Source organism: Trifolium pratense, linkage group LG5, assembly GCF_020283565.1.
Source record: "Trifolium pratense cultivar HEN17-A07 linkage group LG5, ARS_RC_1.1, whole genome shotgun sequence".
Taxonomy (NCBI): domain Eukaryota; kingdom Viridiplantae; phylum Streptophyta; class Magnoliopsida; order Fabales; family Fabaceae; genus Trifolium; species Trifolium pratense.
The window spans coordinates 23266695-23294173 of record NC_060063.1 but is presented as its reverse complement, the minus strand read 5'-3'; the positions used below and the strand labels follow the sequence as shown (position 1 = coordinate 23294173).

Here is a 27479-nt window from a genome sequence, read left to right as displayed (position 1 = left end):
CGACACAACCATTCTGCATGACATAGTAACACATTGGCTTGTGATCAGCCAAATTAAGGGCTTCGAAGTCCTCTTCCAGCTCATTGACCTCAGTAGGTATATCATATTCCAGTGGCAGAATAGACACCACATTGACCATGACATCAAAATCAGACCTCTCATCCAGGAGATCATCATCCTCCATGTCATCCTCATCTTCTGCCCCTCCTTGGGCGTTTTCAGCTATTGGCTCTTCCAATATTATGGAGAGCCTCTCCTTTATTGGCCTCTTAGCCATTTCAACCTTTTCAGCCTTCTGGGTTGCAACAGCCTTGCCCCCAGCCTCAGCCTCTTTTGCTGTCAACTTTTGTTTCCTCTGAAACCTTCGCCACTGAGTGCGGGTCATAGGATTTTTTCCCTTATAGTTATTCCTGTAAGAGTATTTGTTGACTTCAGTGGCAGCATTCACTGTTTCCTTCCCAGCTACCACTTTTGAACCCTTGGGTTCAGCTACAATGTTCACGTTAACATTGCTAGAGCTTCCATTTTCCATCATCCTTCGATTGAAAGTGACGTACTGTCCACTCACCCATTGGTTAACAGGTGCTCTCCCAGATGGTTTGAAAGTGTTTTGGGGGCCTAGCCTTTGCTGGATCGAAAGGCCCTTGGTAATAGGCTTTCCCCAACTGGCTCCTTTGTAAGGCCAAGCTTTTTGATTTGGCCTAGATTTTGGCCATTTTCTCTTGTTTTCAGCATAAGGTACAACACTTTGAAGGCCTGCAGTAGCCTCTTTGTCGCACACAGCACTGCATCTAGGGCAAAGCATCACTTCAGCATTCTTCAGCTTGCACCTATTTAGGAAGTCCACCAATTCTTCCTCAGCATTGGGGTACACCTCACGTACCCTCTTTTCATACTCCTCTTCAGGCACAGCCTTGATTGGAGCAGCAGCATCTATCACTTCAACCATGTTGCAGTCATAGACTTCGACATAGGTAGCGTCCGCAGGTGGCAAAGGGTCTGAATCTACCTTCATTGGAGGCTTTGCCTTATCAGCATACTTCAGCCTTCCTTCATTCAGCGCTTTTTGCACCAAATCCCTGAAAACAACACATTGATAAGTTTTATGTCCCAAATAATTATGAAACTTACAATAACCTCTTTTCTTTCTTTGTTCTATTGGTGGTATTTTCATATCTTTTGGCACAATAATTTGGCCGTCAGTTACCAATAAATCAAAAATTTCATCACATTTAGTAATGTCGAAAGTATAAGTCTTCGTAACAAACTTATCATTTTTTGGTTCGATAGGATTTTTTCCATTCGACGGCCTCAACAATTTGCAAGTGTAAGGAGGCCCAGGCTTTAATTCAGCCACATTAATATCACTATCGTTGAAATCTAAGTATTCATCACTCAATTCATAATCAATTTCGTTATCATAGGAATCAACGAAACCTATTTCTTTCTTTTTCTGAAACTTAGAATTTCTAACTTTTTCAGCTTTTAACCTTTCGATTTGTCTCACTCTGTCAGCCAGCTGTGACATGTCTCGAAGGTATTGGGTATCCAATTTCTTTCGAATTGAATAGTCTAACCCACCAGCAGCCATTTCCACTAGCTCGTGTTCAGGCACTTGAGTAAAGCACCTGGACTTCAGCAAACGAAACCTATTTAGATAGTCATCAATTGACTCTTGGCTTTTTCTTTTTACACTGGCTAACTCTTTCAGACTTATCTTGGTTTGGCCCATATAAAATTGCTCATGGAAAGTCCTTTCCAATTGGGCCCAACTATGAATCGAATTGGGAGGCAAAGTTGTAAACCAAGTAAATGCATTCTTGGTAAGCGAATTAGGAAAATATTTCATTCGCAAATTTTCATTATTCGCCAAATTCCCAGACTCAGCTAGATACCTAGCAATATGTTCTACGGTTGACTCACTAGTGTCCCCGGCAAACTTAGTATATTTTGGGACTTTCCAACCTCTTGGTAACTCGGTTTGCAGCACATATTCAGTGAAGGCAGAGACAAAGTTTGGCCTTCGACAACCCGTGTTTAGGCCGTTTTGGGCCAAAATCGTTTCGACCATGTTAGCCAAATTGTGTTGGCCAAGCAAGTTATTGTTTTGCACCTCTCGCACTACCTCGTCAGGATCCTGGTTCCTCCTAACCATTACCACTGGGGGGTTCTGATGTACCACTTGTGGATTTGGGTTAATAACAGGAGGGTTTTGATTTACTACTTGAGGCATTTGATTAACCTCGTGAGGATAATAGGTTTCCTCTTGTACGACTGGCGTAGGTGTTGGGTTAGGAACCGTTTCAGTAGCCACATAAGTTGGCCTTTGCTGCACTGGAGTCGAAGACATCGCAGGTAATATTACTTGTGGAGTAATGGGATTTACTCTAGGAGGTGGTGGAGGTGTCCCAAAAAAATCTGCAATTCGACTCATTTGAAATGCCAACATTTGATAACTCTCGTTGGTATTCTGAATTAATGGATTAAACACAGTACCAATTTGTTGTGTTAAGAGATTAACCATTTCATGGTTACTCTCATCCATTTGCTGTCTCAAAGACAACACAGATGCAGTCGTTAAGGGTGTGGAAGTTACCCTTGACGAAGTATACCTATCAGATTCGAAACTTGGCATCCCTAAACCAAGTGTAGGGGGAGGCCCATACATAAAACTCTGACCTGATGGTGGTTTCGAACGTCCAAAACCGGCAGTCACGGACGGAATTGCCATAGTTGGTATTGGCAAAGTTGGAATAACATCATGCACAGTCGAAATGGTTGGACTGGAGAATATTGGAACATTCACCAACTCAGATGTTACTAAACTTTGTGGAGGTGGATCGACTCCACCACTCGAACTTGCTTCGCTACTCATCGCACTAGAATTTGGAGTTTTACTAGGATTAGATCTCTGAGTAGTTTTAACCATAACCTAACTTATCATCAGTTATATGCAAGTAACAAGTTTTAATTCCACAACATAAAAATAAACACCACTTTAACAAACACAAAACCCGTCCCACTGGGCGTGCCAATTTGTTTACGTTGGAATTTGGTAAACAACCGCTAGTTTAAGTGTTTAAACTCGCGAGATCAACTAGTAAATCTCAGGACAATTTTGTGTTTATTCGTTGTAAGAAAACTGTTTGAATGATCGTTTTAATAAGGAAATAAACACTTAGGAATTAAAATGTTTTAAAGCATACAAGAGAAACTAATTCGAATCGCCTCGAAGTAGCGGTTTCTCAAGCAAGTATCTGAATTTAAACTTGGAGAAGATTACTGGAAACAAATTGCATTGAATGAAAAAACAATTACAAATAAAGATGGTTCACAAAACATACATTGCTCTTCTGAATTCCGTTCGTTCGATCGCTGAGTACTTAGAATTTTAGAGAGAGTGTTTGTATAAAATTTTGTGACCCCTGTTCTGAATGAAAAACTACTATAAATACTACTACAAAGTGGTAACTGTTTCTCGATCATCTGGACGCTCCTCCATTTGCCACGTCGACCACGTTCTCCATTTTCATCTTCCATTCCTTCAGCGCGCGCCAATGCCTTTTGGGCCGCTCGTTGCTTCGTCTTTGGGCTTGGCCCAACTCTCTATCAGTTTGATTTCGTGCTTTCGATAGCCTTCTGACAAAACCAAAATTGGACGCGTTGTCCATATCTCTCGAAGCGCCTTTTGGCTTCGACCCAGTTGGCTTTCGACGCCAACTTTGAAAGTTTTATTTTAACAATATCACTTCCAAATAAATATTGGACCCGCCAATTATATTTAATTGATAAATACCAAATTTATATCCAACAGTGGTTATCCATATAGATTTACTTGTAGATCCGGGAGCATGAATGTTTCAGTTACTTTTATTTTGTCATATTTATATGCACTTTTATGTTGTCGTTTTATGTTATTAACTTAAATGCTTAAATATTGTTTGTAGATTCACCTTTTTCAGTTTGTGACAATCTCGAATTTTTAATGATGTATGTATTTTTCAATTTGAATGAATGAAAATCTTTTTTAGTAAAAGATAAATAAATTGAACAAACTAGTTTATTTATTTTTTTACATGTCTACATTTTTTATTATGTTTTTTTGTTTTCACCGTCAGTTTAATCCGGTTCGGGGAGTCGGTTCTGACATCAAGTGGTTTCAACTCCCTCCCATTGCAGTTGCAGGGGTCCTCCCTGTTAAGTTCAGCATCAATCACTACCGAAACAAGGATTGGTTTTTTTTTTTTTTTTTTTACAATTATTTATTTATTTTTGTACTAAGTCTACATTTTTTATTTATTTTTTTAACATGTCTACATTTTTATTATGTTGACCTCAATAATTTTGTTCCCTTTTGCACTCTTTCTCCCCCTTAGACCAAAATTCACATTCTTCTCCTTCAAATCCTTAAACTCTTAACTTGATCCAATTCCACCCACACATTCACATTTCTCACTTTTCATAACGCAATCACTTTCTCAACTCCAACATTTATTATTATTCCACATTTTTTCTTCGATTCCAAAAAACAATTGTAAAAAAAAAAACCATTTTCCCCTTTCTCATTCATCAATTACAGTTTCATCGGATTCCCCGAATTTTGTTCCTGTAAGTAAAGTTCGAATCTTTACCTTGTTTTATTCCTACCCAGAATTTTAATTTCTCTTATTTCGTTTCAATTTGTTGATAAAAAAATGCTATTTTTTCTTGTATATGTAGTTGTGGATTTCAATTATGGAAAAATTAGGAGATGGGATTTTTCCAGATGAGGTTGTTATGCAGATTCTTGCAAGATTACCAGTGAAATCGCTTTTTAGGAGCAAAACTGTGTGCAAATTATGGTATAAGTTGACTTTCGATAAGTATTTTATTCAATTATACAATGATGTTTCTAGGAAGAATCCTATGATACTTGTTGAGATTTCAGATTCATTGTTAGAGTGCAAATCTAGCTTAATTTGTGTTGATAATTTAAGGGGTGTCTTTGAATTTTCGCTGAATTTCTTGAATGATAGAGTTAAGGTTCGCGCGTCGTGTAATGGATTATTGTGTTGTTCTAGTATTCCTGATATGGGTGTGTACTATGTTTGTAATCCGGTTACTCGAGAGTTTAGGTTGCTTCCTAAGAGTAGGGAGAGGCCGGTGACTCGGTTTTATCCTGATGGTGAAGCTACCTTGGTTGGGTTGGCTTGTGATCCGGCTTTTCAGAAGTTTAATGTTGTTCTTGCTGGTAGTCATCGTACTTTTGGGCATAGGCCGGATGGGAAATTCATATGTTTGGTGTTTGATTCGGAGTTGAATAAGTGGAGGAAGTTGATTTCTTTTCAAGATGAACATTTTACTCATATGAATAAGAATCAAGTTGTTTTCGTCAATAATGCTTTGCATTGGTTGACTGTTAGCTCGAGTTATATACTCGTGCTTGATTTAAGTTGCGATATTTGGAAGAAGATGTCGTTGCCGTACGACCCGATTTATGGAGTGGGAAATAGGACTTATCTATTGGAGTTAGATGGTTGTCTTTCTGTTATTCAAATTTCGGAAGCGTGGATGATTATATGGGTGCTAAAAGACTACTGGAAAGATGAATGGTCTGTCGTGGATAAGGTGAGTCTAAGGTGTATCAGAGGAATGGTGCCGGGGATTTTCCCGATCAGTCAGACAAGTGAATATGTTTTCTTGGCAACTCATAAGCAGGTTTTGGTGTATCATCGCAGGAGCCAAGTTTGGAAAGAAATGTACTCTGTGAAGTATAGCTCAACACTCCCATTATGGTTTTCAGCACATGCGTATCGCAGCACAATGTTCTCGTGTAACTGAGGCACGCTGTGTTGGTTGGTGACTACATTAGATAACTTTTTGTACATGTATTTTTAGTTGCAAGTATTTTAAATTCATTTAGCAACTGTTATCTGCTGAAAATAATCATGTTTCGGTACAGTATCTATTTCGAAACGTTGATATTGGCTTTTCCATTGTAATAACTGTGGTGTGGTTTCTTTAAATAATATTTCTTGTACATATATATATTTGTAATTGCCATTTGCAATTATCTATAGTTTGCTTTTTCTGGTGGTGCATAACAGCATTGAGTACTGCTTCTTTTTGTTGGTGGATATCTATCTCATGCTTGTGTTATTGTTTGCTGCATCTGCAATATGAATCCCACCCATGTTGCAGTTTTTTACAACATAGTAACATCATTCAATTTGAGACTATTGATGCTAATCCAATGTGAATAAATATGAACTTTCTTTGGATTCAATAAGAGATTGGATTTGATACCACAATAAAGCTTAATAACTTGTGTATCAATGGATCAAACCCCACCCACACATATTGAGGTATGTTTGGTTTGCAGCATTGTAAACACTTATTTGATGATCAGTCAGTCACATTACCATGTAAGTGGAATCACAATTCACAACTATACAAAAAACACAAATGCAGAGATAGATAGAGATGGAGTGAGAGTAAAAAGCTGAAGAGAGATGAGTTTTAATAGTACAAATTAAAACTAGAGTGTCTACTAAAATCTTCACATGAGAGAATCCATTTCTGGCAAGGCCTTTGTTGCATAGGTGCGGGTACGGTATCCGGTACGTGGTACGGCATTTTAAAAAAAACTAAGGTACGAGTACGTTCGTATAATTTTTTTTAATATAGTTATATAGTTAAAATAATAAAATTATATTCTTAAAACAAATAATTAAACATAAAAAATAGCAATCTTTAAAAATAGTTATATTGTGGTTTACACGTTTAGAAAATTAGGAGTAGTAGTAAAACTATGCGGCTCTACTTTTAAAAATAAATAAAAAGGGAAGGAGACTGAATCGATTCTAATTTTAAACTAAAGTGAATCTTTATTAAGAAATAAAAAATAAAGAAAGAATGGGATTGAAAAGTGTTGCATAAAAAAAATGAGAATAGTTTTTGATGAAATATGTACCACGTGTGTACCCTGAGAGTACCACACACGTACCCCGAAAGTCCTATGCGTGTACCCACATGAAAAGAAAAAAAAACTAAGTACTTTACGTACCATGAGAGTATCATACGCGTAACGATACCCGGTACTGGTACTCTGTCTAACACGGAGTACCCGCGCAACATAGGGCAAGGCTGACTCAACATATTTTGAGGCTTAAGGTGAATTATTAAAAACAATGAGGCACTTTGAAGGTAAAACAAGAAGAAAAATCAATTTTATTAGTTTCGTTTTGGATCTATAATTACTTGTTCCACTAAAATCTCTCTCTTAAGTGTACTTTGGTTAATCAAGTTGATCTCTTTCCGTTAATTGTTAGAGCACCATTATCCCAAAACTCGATATTAGTTCTTTAAGTGGGTCTCATTTCATTCTTTATATTATTTTACACTTCTCAATTATTTAAACAATTCAACTACATTTCTCAAATATTCATACAACTTATTAAAAACTCTTAAATGGGTCTCATTAGGTTCCACATGTTTTACTCATTTATATTTTACAATAATATATAAAAATGTATTTGAATTAATTTTTTTTGATGAATTTGAAACAAAGTAAAATTAAAAACATATAAAAATATATTAAATAACACAATACATGATACAAATAACTTAATTATAAAAAAATACATTAAAAGAAATTCATAAACATAAAAATAAAATACATGAAAAAAGATAGATTTAAAATATTTTTCAATTGTTGTTGTCGTGCCCAAAACGTTCGCATATATGTTCTATCAAGTCTTGTTGAAGTTGTCGATGAATTTGCTTATCGCGAACATCAAATCTTCTACGCAGGAACTCTTGAAAATCAATATTAGAATTATTCGGTGGTGCACTCGAGTCACTGCCTTGTAGTTGATCATGAGAATAATCAAAATTGCCACCGTATGTGGCGTGTTCATCTTCAACAATCATGTTGTGTAGTATGATGCATGTATCCATTATACGCTTAAGTACATATTTTAATGGCTAGTTAAATAACGATTAATTATGAGAATCTAAAAAATATTCAAAATACATAATCATATCAATTAAGTCCATATTTTTTTGAAATTATGTCGCACAACATTTCATGCGCTTGTAGTTGTCTTTTATTCATATTCGATGTATCCTTTGAGAGTATTTACAAATCATTGATCTTCAACCTTTCCCTCTCCATCTCAAGTCTTTCTTCCTCAAGACGTGTCCAATTACATGAAAACTCCGATATTATGCCAACTTTTTTTTTTTTTGAAGTCATCTTGCAAATCATCAATTTTTTCCAAAGGCATAGACTTTTCCACAAGCTTTTCTTTCTCCTTCCTTTTGGCCGCCTTTTGAACCATTGGACTGAAGGAAAATTGCATTTAAAAACAGAGTAAAAACGCAGCGGAAATTTAAGATTTTCCTTCGGTGGATCCTTGCGAATGGACATGATCAGGGTTTCGATTATTACCTTTGAAGAACAATTCCTCGATTCTGAATTGATCACAAGAACCGCACGATCGCAGTACCTCTAGCCGGTCCACACGAACAGTTTCCGTTCACCTCTTAGTGCTAGCTTCAAGACGACGGTAGAGGGAGATTTAGTGCGGTTAGGGTTTTAGAGAATTTTAGGGTTACTCTAAAATTCAGATTATGTGTGTAACACTTGACTAAATTACATAAGGCTCTATTTATAGAGCTTATTATGTTGTCTTCAGGCCAAAGTGGTTATTGGACTTCATAAGCCCAATAACCTACTGTAATTAATCGCACCCCACTAATAAGTCATACTTATTTCTCCCGTCATTAACTGTCCTTATGTGTGTGACCCTGTAGGTTCCTATGACGTTGGCAATAATATTAATCTCAATATTATAAACAGTGAGCGGTATCTAGCAACACATCACTGCTACCCAAGTCACAAGAATGTCACGTGATCTGACAAACCTTTCCGTGATAAAACTCGTGTGTATAATTACCCTTTTACCCTTATGTCTATATTGAACACAAGGCATAGTACGTCACCCTTGTTAAGTTCAATATTGGGCCCATAGACATATCTCCCGTTATGTAGGAGGGGTAAATTCCATCTAGGTCACTCATGTCCCTCAGCATGATTCGTGGAATACCCATCAACCAACCTTATAGTCATCCTGTTACGGATAACTTTGAATGGCGACAAAGTACTACACTCCTACACCTAGGGAACATAGTGGTTTCAGGTCGAAGGGTGGAATACACCACTTATCACTATGAGAATATCTTATGACATTTCATAACATACTATGTAGTATTCTCATGGTGGGTCAATCCGATATAAATATTACTCTTAATATTTATATCTATGTGAAGACTTGATAACTCTTTATCTATGATCCGTGAGATGTGATCATCAGTCTATCAACATAATAGTCTCTACGTTTTGATGTTATCCCAATTCACATTAAAGCTCGACTACGGATGTTTTAAGAATAGTGTTCTCATGTGTAATGGATTCTCACGATTAAGTCACACTTAACGTTCCATTCAATGAACTTACTATTCTAGGGACTCTATTATTATTTAACACATAAACATAATAAGGAAAAGCCTTTATTTAATAAGTAAATTATCCAATACAAGTATCATGCAATTATAAATAATTGGCCTCTAGGGCTTACACCAACAATCTCCCACTAGCACTAGAGCCAATCAGGCATACTCCTAATACCTATGCCCCTAGTGTGGCCCTCATGCTTCGGCTGAGCAAGAGGCTTTGTAAGTGGATCAGCAGCATTGTCAAGTGTTGGTACTCTGCATATTTTCACATCTCCTCTATCAATTATCTCTCGAATAAGATGATAGCGCCTGAGTATGTGTTTGGACTTTTGGTGAGATCTAGGCTCCTTAGCTTGTGCGATTGCACCATTGTTGTCACAAAATAATTCAATGGGATCCACAATGCTAGGGAATATGCCAAGTTCAGTAATGAACTTCTTTATCCAAACAGCTTCCTTTGCTGCATTTGATGCAGCGATGTACTCAGCTTCGGTTGTAGAATCAGCAACTGTATCTTGCTTTGAACTCTTCCAGCTCACAGCGCCACCATTTATGCAAAACACATAGCCTGATTGCGACCTAAAGTCATCCCTATCTGTTTGGAAGCTAGCATCAGTGTAACCAATTACATTTAGCTCTTCTTGGCCTCCATATATTAGGAATGAGTCTTTAGTCCTCCTTAAGTATTTAAGGATGTTCTTGACAGCCACCCAGTGAGCCTCACCAGGATCAGACTGATAACGGCTTGTTGCGCTTAAGGCATATGAAACATCTGGTCGAGTACATATCATGGCATACATGATAGATCCTATAGCCGATGCATAAGGGATCTTACTCATGCGGTCCCTTTCTTCCTTAGATGAAGGAGACTGTGTCTTTGAAAGACACAGGCCATGTTGCATAGGAATGAATCCTTTCTTGGAATCATGCATATTAAAGCGTCTTAACACTTTATCTATGTATGTACTCTGGCTTAGGCCAAGCAGTTTTTGTGATCTATCTCTATAGATTCTTATTCCTAATATATAGGCTGCTTCACCCAGATCTTTCATAGAAAAGCAATTCCCTAACCAAGTTTTAATTTGTTGCAAGGTAGGGATGTCGTTTCCTATCAGTAATATGTCATCTACATATAATACTAGGAATGCGACTATGCTCCCACTAACCTTCTTGTAAACACAAGGCTCATCTTCATTTTGAATGAATCCGTACTGTTTTACAGTTTCATCAAAACGAAGATTCCAACTTCTGGAAGCTTGCTTCAATCCGTAGATTGATCGCTGTAATTTGCATATCCTTTTGGCTTCTCCTGGAATGCAAAAGCCTTCAGGTTGTGTCATATACACATCCTCAAGGAGACTCCCATTGAGGAAGGCAGTTTTTACATCCATCTGCCAGATTTCATAATCATAGTATGCAGCGATGGCAAGTAAGATCCGAATGGATTTGATCATCGCAACTGGTGAAAAAGTTTCATCATAGTCTACCCCATGAATTTGTTTGAAACCTTTAGCAACCAATCGCGCTTTGTAGGTCTGTACCTTTCCATCCATGTCAGTCTTCTTCTTGAAGACCCACTTGCATCCTATGGGTTTAATCCCATCAGGAGCTTCCACCAAGTTCCAAACTTGATTTGTGTACATGGAATCCATTTCAGATTTCATGGCTTCAAGCCACTTCTCAGATTCAGGGCCAGTAATGGCCTCTTGGTAAGTCACAGGCTCATCTTGATCCATGAGTAATACATCACCTTGTTCCGATATGAGATATCCATATCTTTCAGGTTCTTGACGTATCCTGTTGGACCTACGTGGTTCTTGTGTTACATGAGCAGGGTTCTCTGTCACAACATCTTGTGCATCCTGCTCTTGTTCCTCCATTGGTGTGTCACTACTTTGTGGATCGTGAATTTCTTCAAGATCTACTTTCCTCCCACTGATTCCTTTGGAAATAAAATCCTTTTCTAGGAATACTCCTGTTCGAGCGACAAACACTTTGCCCTCAGAAGGATTGTAGAAGTGATATCCTTTTGTCTCTTTTGGATATCCCACAAAGAAGCACTTGTCAGATTTAGGTTCAAGTTTAGTAGAAATTTGACGTTTTACATAAACTTCGCAACCCCAAATCTTTAAGTAAGACATATGTGGTTTCTTGCCACTCCATATCTCATATGGTGTCTTTTCAACCGTTTTAGAAGGAACACGGTTAAGTGTATAAGCTGCTGTTAATAGAGCATATCCCCAAAAGGAGTTTGGAAGATCAGCGTGACTCATCATAGACCGCACCATGTCCAACAAGGTTCGGTTTCTTCTCTCAGACACACCATTCCATTGCGGTGTTCCAGGAGGAGTGAGTTGGGATAAGATCCCACACTCTTTTAGATAGTCATCAAATTCTAGGCTTAAATACTCACCTCCTCGATCTGATCGAAGGATTTTGATTTTCTTTCCTAGTTGGTTTTGTACTTCATTTTTAAATTCTTTGAACTTTTCAAAGGATTCCGACTTATGCTTCATTAGGTATACATACCCATATCTGCTGTAGTCATCAGTGAATGTGATGAAGTACTGAAAACCTCCTCTAGCATGTGTGTTCAATGGTCCACATACATCAGTATGTATGAGAGCCAAGAGATCATTTGCCCTTTCACCTTTACCAGTGAATGGGGTCTTTGTCATTTTTCCCAATAAGCAAGATCTGCATGTTTCAAAAGATTCATAATCAAATGAATCCAAGAGCCCATCTTTATGGAGCTTGGAAATGCGTTTCTCATTTATATGGCCTAAACGACAGTGCCAAAGGTATGTAGGATTTAACTCATTAGGTTTAATCCTTTTCGTATCAATGTTATAAATTGGCATTTCAAGATCAAGAATATATAATCCATTACTCATTTGAGCTGTGGCATAAAAGATATCATTTAAATAAATGGAGCAACAATTGTTCTTTATTATAAATGAAAAGCCAAGTTTATCCAAACAAGAAACAGAAATAATATTCCTGCTAATGGCAGGTACATAAAAACAGTTCTCTAACTGTATTATTAAACCAGATGGTAAAGTCAAATTAAAAACTCCTACAGCTAATGCGGCAACTCTTGCTCCATTTCCCACTCGTAGGTCGACTTCACCTTTAGCCAATCCTCTACTCCTTTGCAGCCCCTGCACATTAGTACAAATGTGAGAACCACATCCGGTATCTAATACCCATGTAGAAGAAGTAGATAAATTAATTTCAATAACAAAGATACCTGCTGAATTGGAGCTCTCTACTCCATTCTTTTTATCTTCCAGGTATTTTGGGCAGTTCCTCTTCCAATGTCCAGTCTTGTTACAGTGGAAGCACCTACCCTCCTTTGCAACTCCCCCAGTGGGCTTCAAAGCTTTAGGGGTAGGTTTGGGTTTGGCAACTTCCTTGCCCTTCCCTTTACCTCCCTTCCCTTTGTTGCCCTTCCCTTTGTTTCCATTGCCAATCATAAGAACATGGTTGGATTTCCCTTTTGTTTTCATGTTCTGCTCAGCCTGCCTCAACATGCCCAGCAGTTGTGGCAAAGTCTTTTCCATGTCCGACATGGTGAAGTTCAGAACAAACTGATTAAAACTCTCCGGCAACGATTGCAGGATCAGATCAGTTGCAAGCTCATTTCCAAGTGGAAATCCCAATTTTTCTAAGTTCCCCACGTACCCAATCATCTTGAGCACATGTGGACTTACTAGAGATCCCTCAGATAGCTTAGCTGAAAACAGGGCTTTGGAAACCTCAAACCTTTCAATCCTGGCTTGCTCTTGGTAGAGCGTCTTCAAGTGTTCGATCATATCGAACGCATTCATGTCCTCATGTTGCTTCTGAAGCTCAGAGGTCATGGTAGCCAGCATTAGGCACTTTGCATCCATGGCATCATCAAGACGCTTCTGATAAGCATCCCTTTGAGCCTTAGGGGCATTAGCCGCAGGTTCATCCTCAGGGTTAGGTTGGGGTTCCTCAATAGCATACAGCTTTTTCTCGTGCATGAGGACTATCCTCAAGTTACGATGCCAATCAAGAAAATTTGTCCCAGACAATTTCTCTTTGTCAAGAATGCTTCGCAAAATGTTGTTCGAAGTATTGGTGTTTGACATGGTGATCTACAATTGTAAAAGTGAAAATATAAGTATTTGAACAATTTTAATACACATTTAATTAGGCCTTTAATTAAACATGTGCTCCCACTATTTTACTCAAAACAAATGACCCTCGACATTTGATTCGGAAAATCCCGTTGGAAGATTTTCTAGTGAGAATGAGATCCATATTTCACTTCGTTTTAAGTCAGCGTTGGGCTGATTACACAAAACTTAGTTATTTAGGTAGGAAACTCCTTTCCAATTGTATCTCATACAACTCTCATATCCTTTCTATTGGGCGAATAACACTTATTCTAATCCATCACATGGAATAACCCAATACTTGCTTCTAAAGTTATATAATCTTATTATATTCTCTTTAGTTAAGTTAGACCCATTAAATAGCGATCGGATAAATAAATTACCTCACCGCAACTTATCAATATTGACTATGCACTTCGCGTTGGCAAAACCTACATTTGTCGATATTGATCTTGAAGGGCGCTATTCGTTGGAAAGCAATAAAACTTAATATTAATTCCTTTGAGGGCTTTTATAATTAATTTGATCTCACCTTACCACGGCTTACATACAATGACGTCACTCCATACATAACATGCATCAACATACATAATATAATAAAATGATATGGTTATGGCCCCTAGCGTGATTGTTCCCTCAAGCCAATGAGAGAACCTATGCTATATCTAACAAAAACCTATACTTCTCCAAGATAGATCTTCATTGCTGTCCTTCCTGTCCTATTTGCTAATCTTATATTACATCACTACAAGAAACTCGTGTTCATACGAGGGAGTGAGATGAGAAAAGAAATTACATCAAGAAAATATAAGAAAGGCACGACACGCAGGCCGTATTTAAATCCCAAATAAAACGAAAAGAAGAACTAAGGCCATAACCATTCATCATGCAACTTTAATAACAATAAACACACAATTTATTATTATTACATTAGTCCAATTAATAAAACACCATGATTGATCACCTTACGCAGAGTTAGCCGGGGGTTCCGCACCAACACTTGATGCTTCAGATTTAGCCGGGGGTTCCGCACCAACAATTAATAAATTTCGATGAACACTTCATCATTGAATCCTAATCGCACCAACACTTGATGCTTCAGATATAAACCCTAGCCATACTCTGCTTTTACAAAATTAATACAGTAATCATTCATCAAAACGTTTCAGGATTTTGTTCACCATAAACGATTGGATATATGATGCTTCACCAGTTATCGGTTCCGAAGCTCACGCTCACAATCATCCATGCTCACGACAATCACTTAAAACTTTCAATGAACAATATGTTCTGTTTATATATAACAACACAACACTTGTATTGTTATAAACCCTAATACAACCGCCATTCATCAAAACGTTTCAGGACTGCTAGTTCTAGATGAACGATTGGATATATGATGCTTCACCATAAACGGTTCCGAAGCTCACGCTCACAATCATCCAAATTAAACGCCAATCACTTAAACATTCGAATGAATGACACGATCAATGTATCACATACACCGATGCGCCGTATCAGAAATATATATCACATATATATTTTAAAACCGATCAATCAAATTTTATTAATCCTTGTTATTATTATTAATACCGATTCAAAACCATATTAATAAAACAGTAATAAACAACAAACCGATTCATGGTTTCACAAGTGGCTCTGATACCACTGAAGGAAAATTGCATTTAAAAACAGAGTAAAAACGCAGCGGAAATTTAAGATTTTCCTTCGGTGGATCCTTGCGAATGGACATGATCAGGGTTTCGATTATTACCTTTGAAGAACAATTCCTCGATTCTGAATTGATCACAAGAACCGCACGATCGCAGTACCTCTAGCCGGTCCACACGAACAGTTTCCGTTCACCTCTTAGTGCTAGCTTCAAGACGACGGTAGAGGGAGATTTAGTGCGGTTAGGGTTTTAGAGAATTTTAGGGTTACTCTAAAATTCAGATTATGTGTGTAACACTTGACTGAATTACATAAGGCTCTATTTATAGAGCTTATTATGTTGTCTTCAGGCCAAAGTGGTTATTGGACTTCATAAGCCCAATAACCTACTGTAATTAATCGCACCCCACTAATAAGTCATACTTATTTCTCCCGTCATTAACTGTCCTTATGTGTGTGACCCTGTAGGTTCCTATGACGTTGGCAATAATATTAATCTCAATATTATAAACAGTGAGCGGTATCTAGCAACACATCACTGCTACCCAAGTCACAAGAATGTCACGTGATCTGACAAACCTTTCCGTGATAAAACTCGTGTGTATAATTACCCTTTTACCCTTATGTCTATATTGAACACAAGGCATAGTACGTCACCCTTGTTAAGTTCAATATTGGGCCCATAGACATATCTCCCGTTATGTAGGAGGGGTAAATTCCATCTAGGTCACTCATGTCCCTCAGCATGATTCGTGGAATACCCATCAACCAACCTTATAGTCATCCTGTTACGGATAACTTTGAATGGCGACAAAGTACTACACTCCTACACCTAGGGAACATAGTGGTTTCAGGTCGAAGGGTGGAATACACCACTTATCACTATGAGAATATCTTATGACATTTCATAACATACTATGTAGTATTCTCATGGTGGGTCAATCCGATATAAATATTACTCTTAATATTTATATCTATGTGAAGACTTGATAACTCTTTATCTATGATCCGTGAGATGTGATCATCAGTCTATCAACATAATAGTCTCTACGTTTTGATGTTATCCCAATTCACATTAAAGCTCGACTACGGATGTTTTAAGAATAGTGTTCTCATGTGTAATGGATTCTCACGATTAAGTCACACTTAACGTTCCATTCAATGAACTTACTATTCTAGGGACTCTATTATTATTTAACACATAAACATAATAAGGAAAAGCCTTTATTTAATAAGTAAATTATCCAATACAAGTATCATGCAATTATAAATAATTGGCCTCTAGGGCTTACACCAACATGGACGACGTAACAAAGTAGGTGATGGTGGATTATATTTGCTGCGCATTGGTGTCTGAGGGTTAGAAGATGATGAATATGCTCCTGAAGCTGAATTCTTCGTTCGTTTTGTAGAAGGTTCTGTTTCACCCCCAAGCCATTTGTCTTCATCCTTCAATAGTCTCCATGCATCTTCAAATATGAATTTTTCATGTTCATCTTGGTAATATATTTGTTTTGTAGCTGAAATAATTTCGCTCTCACAGCTCCCGCTTTTTTGTGTAGTCACAGTTTGTTTGTAGCACCCAACAAATTTTTGAACTGCATGATTTATTCTGTGACATCGACCTTTTAGTGCCATTGGTTTTCTTTCTATATACTTTTTGTCGCGATACTTGTTATAAGCTTCACCAATCCTCTTCCAAAAACTTTCTCCTTTTTGATCAATCCCAATAATTGCATTCTTTGAACTGTTTAGCCATGACTGAATGAGAACTTCATCTTCCTTTGGTTGGAATCTTGTTTTTGGCGTTTTAACAACCGTTGATCCAACTTTTTCACCAAGGTTAATAGTTTCCAACCCACCTTGAGTGCAAAACTGTGGTGTTTCAGGCACTTGATCATTTGATTGCATGCCACTACTACTCATTTGAATCCCATGAAGCATAGTGAGGTTAGTTAATTGATATGGATAATTTTCAAAGTGTGGGTTAATTTGTAAATTTGGAATAAAAGGAGAATTTTGAAAATTCCGGTTAAAAGTTGGATTTGGGTTAAAAGGTGCATTTCCAAAGTATGGGTTTTGTTGATTTGGGATATGAGAAGAGTTGCCACTATTTTGTAGATTTGGAATATGAGAAGAATTGCCACTATTTTGTATATAATTTGACCAAGAATTATGGTGATTGGGTTCATTGTCAAATTCAATGTGAAAAAAATAATCTAAAAGAGATAGAATAAATAGTTAAGACTAGATGTGAATGAAAAAAATTAATGAAGTGAGATATCTATTTATACCAAACATGATTCAAATTTTTTAAAATAAAATGGGAGATAGCCGTTGCATTGTAGCCTTCAATATTTAATTAATTCATTTGCACTAGTCATGGCCCATGTGTCAGTTTGTATTGAAGGTGTGAAAACACAAGAAGGGGGGGTTGAATTGTGTTTTAGTCAAGTTTAAAACTTTTTCAAGTTCTTAACTTAACTACAACAGCAGCGGATAAATAACACAATAAAACAAGTTAAGAGAGAGAGAGAGATCACACAAGCAATTTATACTGGTTCCTCTCACAAAACGAGAGTAGTCCAGTCCCCTTGCACTTCCAAGGGATTTCACTATAATCACACAAGATTACACCTGCTCAAGCACACAAGCAAGAGACTTCTCAACAATGCTCAAGCACACAAACTTAAGACTTCACACTTAAGCACACAAGCTTAAGTTTCCTCAAGTAATAGAAAAGTATATGAAAATATACAAATGCTCTTAGAAGAACCTAAAGAGAGCAAATACAAAGAGTACAGAGTATTTGACTAAAGTGCAAAAACACTTGATAAGAGGTTCAGAGCTTGTATACACATAATTCAGAGTTTGTTCAGCGCACGTTCAATCCTTGATAATTGTTATATATATAATGCAGCTGATCCTTCTAGTATATATATCACCAGAAAAGAGTCGTTGCAAAAAGAACCGTTGGAGTTGATAATCTTTTGTCTTCAAGCAGTCTGTCTTGATGTAATTTGTTTGTATCTAAACTGAGTAAGAGTTTCAGATACTTTGACTACTGCAGAGTGGACTTTCCTTATTCAGCTAACAAGTCTGAAGACCCACGTTCTCAAGTGAGGACAGACAAAAACGAGAGTAGCTGACTGATCAGGCTTGAAAGGTCCTTTTCTTCATTGGTAGAAGAGTTGACTTGCAAAGAGAATCTTCACAGCTTTCAAAAAGATCTTCAGAGGTTGATGAAGCTTTAGTCACTCAAGAAGTTCTGAAGACTTCATCATCTGAAGGTTGTAACTTCTGAAGTCCAACATCTTCTGAGCGCTTGCGAACTTCTGAATTCACATCCTCTGAGCTTCACTCAGAGCTTATCTGATGCTTATATCTGCGCACTTAAAATAAATTTTTAGTCCTTCCAATTGTTTATTAATACTTTGTTATCATCAAAACCTTTATAGATTTAGGGGCTAACATTTTTAAATCGATTTTGTTCCAACAATCTCCCCCTTTTTGATGATGACAAACATAAGTATTAATTGACAATTGTTGTTAAATTAACTTATCATGTTTCTCTTAGGTTTATGAGGTTTGCAAGCTCCCCCTAAGATTGATACTCCTTAAAGCCAAAACTTTAAGTTATATCCATGATACTTTAATTTAGTATAAGATTAAGATAATTTGAAATAAAACAAATTTCATATCTTTCTTCAGAGTGAGAGGTTTGCAAGCTCTCCCCCTAAGTCTCATAAGGCTAAGTTAAAATTGCACTCTTAACTTATCCTTACTTATGAAATTTATTTCAGTTTCAACTAACTTAGTCTCCGCATTGAAATACGTAAAACAACTTAAAAGTAACAACTTATAACTTAACGAATAAAAGCGAGATAAAAGTATGGTTTCAGTTTTTTGAAACTTATCACTTATCAATTAATGCGTAACTACTCCCCCTTTTGTCATTATCAAAAAGTAAAAAAAAGATTGATATAACCAAGACAGTCAAAGAAGAAGAGCGGTTGTTACAAAGGTGAATTAATTTCAAAAACAAAAAGCAACGCGCTCAAAGGTTTATAAAAGGTGAACGAGTTAACATGCCTTCTTCACGTAAAAACAAGAATAAACGAGTAAATCAAGAGAGATTAGGAAGAATGAGAAGGTTTAGTTCACGCATTGCAGAGTTTCGGAGAAAGAAAGAAGACGAACAACGCGAAAAAGATGAGAAAGATAAAGAAGACAACAAGAAACCACAAGATGCTGAGATAATAATCATCTCATCAGATTCTGAAGCTGAAGAGAATGAAGATGATGCTGACTATGTTGAGTTCTTGGCTGGCTATGTTCCAGAAGAAGAACAAGAAGAAGAAGAAGAAGAGCAAAACCCAGATCCCATAGAAATTTCATCAGATGATGCTGAGGAGAAATCTGAGATTTCTTCTGAGTATTATCCATCTGATTAGGATTAGGTTGTCTTTTTCTTTTTCTTTTTACCAATGTACTCAACATTGTTAGATCATTAATAAAAAATTTCGTTTTAAAAGCATCTTGTGTTCTTATGTTCTTATTTATCAAAGAAAATTAGCACAAACAAAAAAAAAAAATATAACAAACCACATAACTAGGTGAAAATCCGAAATAAGAAATTTTGCAGACAAAGTAAAGAAAATAGGAATAACAAGTTCAGAAAAAATAATCAAGAAAAACATAAACAAAACAACTTAAAATATAGAAACCAGACAGATAAAATTGTTCAGAAGATAACAAGAAAAGAAAAACAGCTTAAAACAAGTGCATAGAATCCTAGGGTTTCTTAAGGAAAGCTAAGAGTTGGTCAAATTTGTCATTCAGCGATCCCACATTGGAAACTAAACCATCCACCTTGGTTTCCAATGTTTGGTGAGCAGCTCTTTGCCTTTCCAAACCTTCCTGCTGTTCCCTCAGGGCTTCTTGAAAGATCTGCAACTGATCAACAACCACAGGAGCTTGATCTTGAACCAAAGGTGCTTGTTCTTCAACCAAAGGTGCCTTGCCTTTATCAGAGGGTTCACCTTCCTCTGGATAATCAATCATCAGAACATCATCTTGATTCAGTACATCCAGTACATCCTCTTGATGTAGCTCAATTCCCAACTGGGCAACTCTAGCAGCAGCTTCTTCCAGACGTTCCTTCTCAACCCTGTGAGCTTCAAGACTCTGAAAAAGCTTGGAATCAATCCAGCAAACCTTGAAAGCAGATAAACGCTGTTCAGCAACAGCAATGGCTTCAAGTTTGGCACGCTCAAATTCCTCATGACTATAAGAAGTCAATCTCTTCAAATCAGCCCTTGCCAAACTGTCCTTCATAAAGCTTATCACATCCAGATCTCTCTTACCAACAACAGCCTTAATGTCTTCACCTACAGCATCCAAAGCCTTGCAAATCTTGGCCTTAATTCTTGACACCTCTAAATCCACATCAGAGGGACAAACTAAGAACCTGTCCTTTATCTTAGATAATCTAAGTAAGTCATCATGAAGCTGAGTGGATAGATTATCAAAAGGGTTAGATGAAGAGGGTGAGAGATTAGGAATGGTAGAGAAATTTGGTGATTCATTAGCAGGGTTGTTAATAATAACAACTTCTGCCTCTGAAGGCTTGGGGGCACAAGTGTGAATCCGTTCAGGAGAAGCATGTTCAGCACTTGGGTTAGGATTGGGTTCAGGAGATGATTCAGATGATGAGATGTCAGAGGTTGATTCAGGATAAATGTGTTCAGGGGATGGTTCAGGAGATTTGTGTGGAGAGGGTTGTTTTGTGGGAGAGGTTGGTTCAGTGATTGGAATATGTGATTTTGGTTCAGATGATGGAATGGTAGGTGTTTCTTTTTGTGATTGAGGTTGAGGTGAATGTGGTTTAGGGGGTGATAAAGATTTCTGGGTAAAGGTTTGATTATTGAGAGGGTCTGGACTAAGATGTTTTTCTAGTTCAGACAGAGGGTTATCAGAGGTTGGAATGATAGTGGGTTCAGGAAGTATAGTCCTAAGAGGTTTTGTATAACCTATCCCAATTTCAGCTTCATTAAAGACAAACTTAGAAGACTTACCTTTAGGAACAGGAACTGGTCTTCTACGAAGTTTGGCAGCAATAGTCTCTTCATCTGATTCAGTTTCATCTTCAGACTCAGATTCTTCAGATGAACTGTCTTCCTCAACAACAATAGGCTCTTTGGAAGGTTCTTCAGCAGCCTTGTTTGCAACTTCCTCATGTTTCTTCTTGGTTCTCTTTTCAGCATCAGCTTGCTCCACCTTAATCCTCTTCTGAGCCAAGAGATCTGGCTTGGGTTGCTCAGCTTGAGAAACAACCTTTCTCTTGGGTCTCCTTGTAGGATTATACATATTTGCAGGAGCAGGAGGAATCATACTCCTATCAACAATGAATCCTTCTTTTCTGAGCACTTCCAAATAGTCCTGAATAATGTGCTCAGCATCAGCTTCTGAAATAACTGGATATCCATCCACATACAACCGATCTTCAAGACGAGCAGATAATTCTTGTGGAGGTGGAACTAGCTTTGTAGAAATAAGACGCATCTTGGTAAGGAAACTGACATGTAGGATTTCAGGCGAGAACTTCTTCTGTACAATTTCTGGATGGAACTTCTTAAGATTCTCAACAACATGACCTTGATGCAGAAGGTCTGATAGCAGCCTAGGATAAACAATAGTTGTTTTCCTCTGAGATTTGCTAGCAAAGATTGCTTCACATATCCTTTCAAAAAAGTAGTCTCCAAGATTCACCTTCTTTCCTGTCAGAAGAAAATACAGCAGATGACGATGAGTCCAAGAGATTGTATCAGTCCCACCAACCCTTGGACTGATAGTTGCTAAGATGATCTTGAAAAGAACTCTGCATTCATCAGTCAGTCCTTTGACTTTGCCTTTCAATGAAAAATCAGTGCAGATGAGATGCAGAAGATCATTTCTGTATCTGGTATCCTTCTCAAATACATCTAACTCTATCCCAGAGTTAGGTAAACCAAGTAAAGCATTGAAGTGAATAGGCGAGAATGCCATATTCATCCCACAGATATTTGACCTAATCTGTATACCTGTGAATTCCAACAGACCCATTTCCTTCCTAGTTTTTCCTTTCAGACTAGGATTCCTTTCAATTGCAGCAAGTTCTTCCTTCTTAGCTTCATGCTTGTCAAAAACTTTAGCTTTCATCCAGAATTTCTTCAGCAAATCTGGATATATAGGACCATTAAGCATGTCAAAGTACTTATCCCAACCCTGAGTGATAAAGTACTTTTTAATGTCAAACCCATTAGCTTGCAGACCATCGAAATCAACCATCTTCTCTAAAAGAAAAGTGAGTTCAGATTCTGGAAACTCCATCTCGTTCCCAACGATCTGAAGATTTTTGAACAAAAACGGTGGAATCTTTGTTGACGAAGAAGATGAAGCACCAGCCATTGTTGGAGATTAGGGTAAGGTTTGGAACTAACGAGAGAGAAAGAAAGTTTGTTGAAGGTTTAGAGAGAAAGTGAAAGTGTAGGTTGTGAGAGTGAGAAGTGTGCAAGTGTATTGTGTAAGTTTTATTTAAATGCACACAGTTAACACGAAAATAGCAAATATGGGAAGTTACGCTAATTGACAGAAAGTTGAATACCAAAAATCATCATTAACCACTGTCATACCCCAAATTTTGACGTTCCTTTTAATTATTTTTTATGCACTCTTCTTTCAAATGTGTGTGCTAGCTTGTTGGGCAACGAAAAGAGTCTTCCAAGTAATTATGAGTATGAGGTTGAAAGTACGAGTCCCACTTGAGTCTTTTTATTTATTCTGTAATTATTTATTTTTTTTAGTTTTATTTTGTCTTTTGTAATTAAGTCAAAAAAGAATAAAAAATCATAAAAATAAAATAAATCAAGAAAAGAAAGAATATGGGATACGCGTATTCCCTTTGTTTGCCAACTCTAAATTTCAACATCTCCTTGATTTCTCCTGGATTCAAGTTTCAAAAATCAATTCTCTCAACAATTCCAAATCATCATCAAAACATTCCTAATTCAGAACAATCAACATTAAAGTCTAAACCTAATTCCTTTGCTTATATATAACAAGAGTTTTACAACAAGAAGGGGGGAGAAAAAATAATAACAACGGCCGCAACCCCGTTACTGCGCCTCCTCTCCACCATCCACCAACACCATCATTACCAATCACACACCAGCCACCATCTTCAACATATCACCACCAATACAAACCACCCATAAAATCAAAAACCCACTGTCAAAACAATAACATCAAAAAGAAGAAAAATCAAAGCAAAGAAGAATAGAAACAAAATCAAATTGAAAAGGAAAAAGAAACATAGAAGGAGCAGAATAATAAAGAAAATGAGCTCTCGGTGCCGCTGCAAATACGGCGAACCACCGAGTCACTTTTACTGCCGTCGAATCCGCCGCCACTCATCACCACTTCCTCCGCTGCGAATTTGCTCTCTCCCTGCTCCAGAGCTCCTCTTTTGCCGCCGGTGACCATTCTTTCTTTCCTTTTCATAATATTTTACTTGCATGTTTTTTTGTTGATTTAGAGAATAGAGGTTTGTATTGATTGTTGTTAATTTAATTGAGATAAACTGATTTGGGAATTTGAAAGAATAAGGGTGAGAGAGAACAGAGAAAGGAAGAGAGACCGTATAAAATTTGAGAGAAGAAAGAGGAAATTTGGGAAAAACAGAGAAAATCGGTTGGTTTGTGTATATATAGGCTGGGATCCAGCGCGCGCATGCCCACCGTAGCACACTTATCTCAGGCCGTTGATCTTCATCAAGCGGCCACAAACGTCCCTCAGCAGAGTCTCATCAAGACCGTCTGATTGATCAGACGGCAGAGATGAATCCCTCTTTTGTTTGCTGCCAGCGCCCTGGGCCTCTCTGGATTGGGTCTGTTTGTTGCTGTTGTTTTCTGCACCCCCCCGTTTACCTTCCGCAATCCCTGTGAATACTTTATTTATTTATTTAAGTAATTTGTTTTATTTTATTTAATTCAGACTCAAAATAAAAATAAATAAAAAATAATAAAAACAATAAAAATACTAAACGAATGAAAAAGGAGTGGATTGACGTATGACTACCCCACTTCCCGGTTTTCTGGACTCTTGACGTATGACTCGTAGTCCGGATAATCGTCATTCTCTTAAAAAACACTAAAATCAATTTCAACCCATCAAACATTATTTTCACGCCCGTGTGCGTTCAATTATTTTTTTTCTCGAGCGGATATCATCGTCCAAGTGCGAGTCCGTTTTCTCAATCAAACAATTTTTCGCCCATGCGCGGCATAAAATATTTTCATAAATAAAATCAACCAACCAACAATCATTTTCTACCCAGAACTACGGGGCTTTGAGTTTCCCATCGCACCAGGGAATACGTAGGAGCAGGATTCAACATCTTGTCGAGCCCACTAATAAAAAAGCTAATTTTTTTTCCCACTTGTAAATAATTTTGATAATTAATAAAAGCAAGCAAATAAATTAAAACACTCTTTTAACCCTAAAATTAACGAGAAGGTTCCCGTTGAGTACAACGGATGTGAGGGGTGCTAATACCTTCCCCTCGCATAATCGATTCCCGAACTCGGAAATGGTTGCGACGACCATTTTTTTTCATTTCTTCAAAGGTTTTATCGATATTTTCCTTTTCCTTCGGGAATAAATAAAGTTCGGTGGCGACTTTACTGTCTAAGCGAGCGATTTCCACCCGCGTATTTTTCCACCCGCTTCAACCACCCACTACCTGACACACGTAGACCACGTGCAGAAATTTACTCGGTAACTGCTATTTTAATGGACAACTGTTCAGCAGTGAATACTAAACGTTTCCCACTTAAATAGTTCAGAGCCTCTGAGATATTTAAAATTCTCTATCAGAGTTAAGTACTTCAGAGCTTGTGTTTCAGATGTTCTGAATCATAAGTTCTGATATACATAACCTCTTACACTTTAAAAGCCAAAAAAAAATTTTCATTCAGAGATTGAAAACATGTTCAGATGTTTCTTTATAAAATCAAATCTTTCAACAGGTAAGGCTTTAGTAAATATGTCAGCCCATTGATTTTCAGTATCAACAAAATTAATATCTATAATGCCTCTCTGAACATAATCTCTGATAAAATGGTGTTTAATTTCAATATGTTTGGCTCTAGAGTGTAGGATAGGATTTTTAGATAAATGAATGGCTGCAGTATTATCACAATATAAAGGAATATTGTTACTGCTTACCTGATAATCTTCTAACTGATATTTTAACCAGAGTAGTTGTGTACAACACTTAGCTGCTGAAATGTATTCTGCTTCTGCTGTAGACAAAGCTATAGTAGTTTGTCTCTTACTAGCCCAGGAGATAAGGTTTTCACCAACAAATTGACAATTGCCACTTGTGGATTTTCTTTCAATTTTATCTCCAGCATAGTCAGCATCACAGAATCCATTTAGCACATAATCATTGGATTTCTTATAGAGAAGTCCAAGATTAGTTGTTCCTTTCAGATACCTAAAGATTCTCTTTACAGCAGTAAGATGAGATTCTCTAGGATCTGACTGGAATCTTGCACATAAGCATACACTGAATAAAATATCTGGTCTAGAGGCTGTCAGATAGAGTAAGGAACCAATCATACCTCGGTAGACCTTTTGATCTACTTTTCCTTCATCATCTGACTTGCTCATGTTGGTAGTTGAATGCATAGGAGTGTTCATTATCTTGCAGTCATCTAGATTGAATTTCTTTAGAAGTTCCTTGGTATATTTTGATTGATGAACATAAGTTCCTTCCTTCTTCTGATTGATTTGAATTCCAAGAAAGAATTTCAATTCTCCCATCATGCTCATTTCAAATTCATCCTGCATTATCTTAGAAAAATTCTTGCACAAGGAAGCATTAGTTGAACCAAAGATAATATCATCAACATAAATTTGAATGATTAAAATGTCTTCTTTGGTTGTTTTTCTAAAGAGTGTGCAGTCAACCTTCCCTTTCTCAAAACCCTTTTCAAGAAGAAAATTACTGAGTCTATCATACCAAGCTCTTGGAGCTTGTTTCAGACCATACAGTGATTTCTTCAATTTAAAAACATGTTCTGGGTTTGAGACATCTTCAAAACCAGGAGGTTGCTTAACATACACTTCTTCAAAAATAAAACCATTTAAGAAGGCACTCTTAACATCCATTTGATACAAAGTTATTCCATGATTAACAGCATAAGATAGAAGTAACCTGATTGCTTCAAGTCTAGCAACTGGTGCAAAGGTTTCAGTATAGTCAATCCCCTCTTGTTGACTATAACCTTGTGCAACCAATCTAGCCTTGTTTCTTACCACTTCACCTTGTTCATTCAGCTTGTTTCTGAATACCCATTTTGTTCCAATAATGTTCTTGTGTGAAGGTTTGGGCACTAGAGTCCATACATCATTCCTTTGAAATTGATTCAGCTCTTCTTGCATTGCTACAATCCAAGCATCATCTTTCAGAGCTTCATCAATCTTTGAAGGTTCCATCATTGAGATAAGACCAACTAAAGATTCCTCATTTCTCAGTTGAGATCTTGTCTTCCTTGGACTATCCTTGTTGCCTAAGATCAGTTCCTCTGGATGTGATGATTTGTATTTGAATGTATTTCTTGGGGGCTCATCATCTTCAGACTCATCAACATCAGGTTCAGCAGTTGCTTCAGTTCTTTGTTGTTCAGAGTCTGTAGGAACTGTTATGTTCAGAGGTTCTTCAGAGAATGGATGTTCTGAGTAGTTTGGAATATCTGAATATTGATCCTCTGATACCTGAAATCTAGACAAACCTTCCACAAGCTCTGACACTTGGTCAGGCTCTTTGTCATCAAATTTGACATGCATAGTTTCTTCCACAGTGTGTGTTTCAGAAATATACAGTCTGTATGCTTTTGAGCGTTCAGAATATCCTATAAAGATACCCTTATAACCTCTAGCATCAAATTTCTTTAGATGGACTTTGTTGTTTAAGATATAACATGTACATCCAAACTGATGAAAATAAGAAATGTCAGGCTTTCTTCCTTTGAACAATTCATAAGCAGTTTTGTTCAATTTAGATCTGATATAGATTCTATTTTGAACATAACATGCTGTGTTTACAGCTTCTGCCCATAA

The 27479-nt window shown here is 37.2% G+C and overlaps 1 protein-coding gene and 1 pseudogene across 1 annotated transcript; one reads left to right on the top strand and one right to left on the bottom strand.

Annotated features, from left to right (window-relative positions):
- The first annotated feature begins 4341 nt into the window (after positions 1–4341).
- LOC123884981 (F-box protein At5g49610) lies at positions 4342–5984 on the top strand. Its single transcript, XM_045934223.1, has 2 exons — positions 4342–4608; positions 4720–5984. The coding sequence occupies exon 2, from the start codon at positions 4735–4737 to the stop codon at positions 5818–5820; it is 1086 nt and encodes a 361-aa protein (XP_045790179.1). The 5' UTR covers positions 4342–4608; positions 4720–4734; the 3' UTR covers positions 5821–5984.
- A 2039-nt stretch (positions 5985–8023) lies between these two features.
- Positions 8024–21707, bottom strand: LOC123886274 (annotated as a pseudogene).
- Between the last annotated feature and the right edge of the window lie 5772 nt (positions 21708–27479).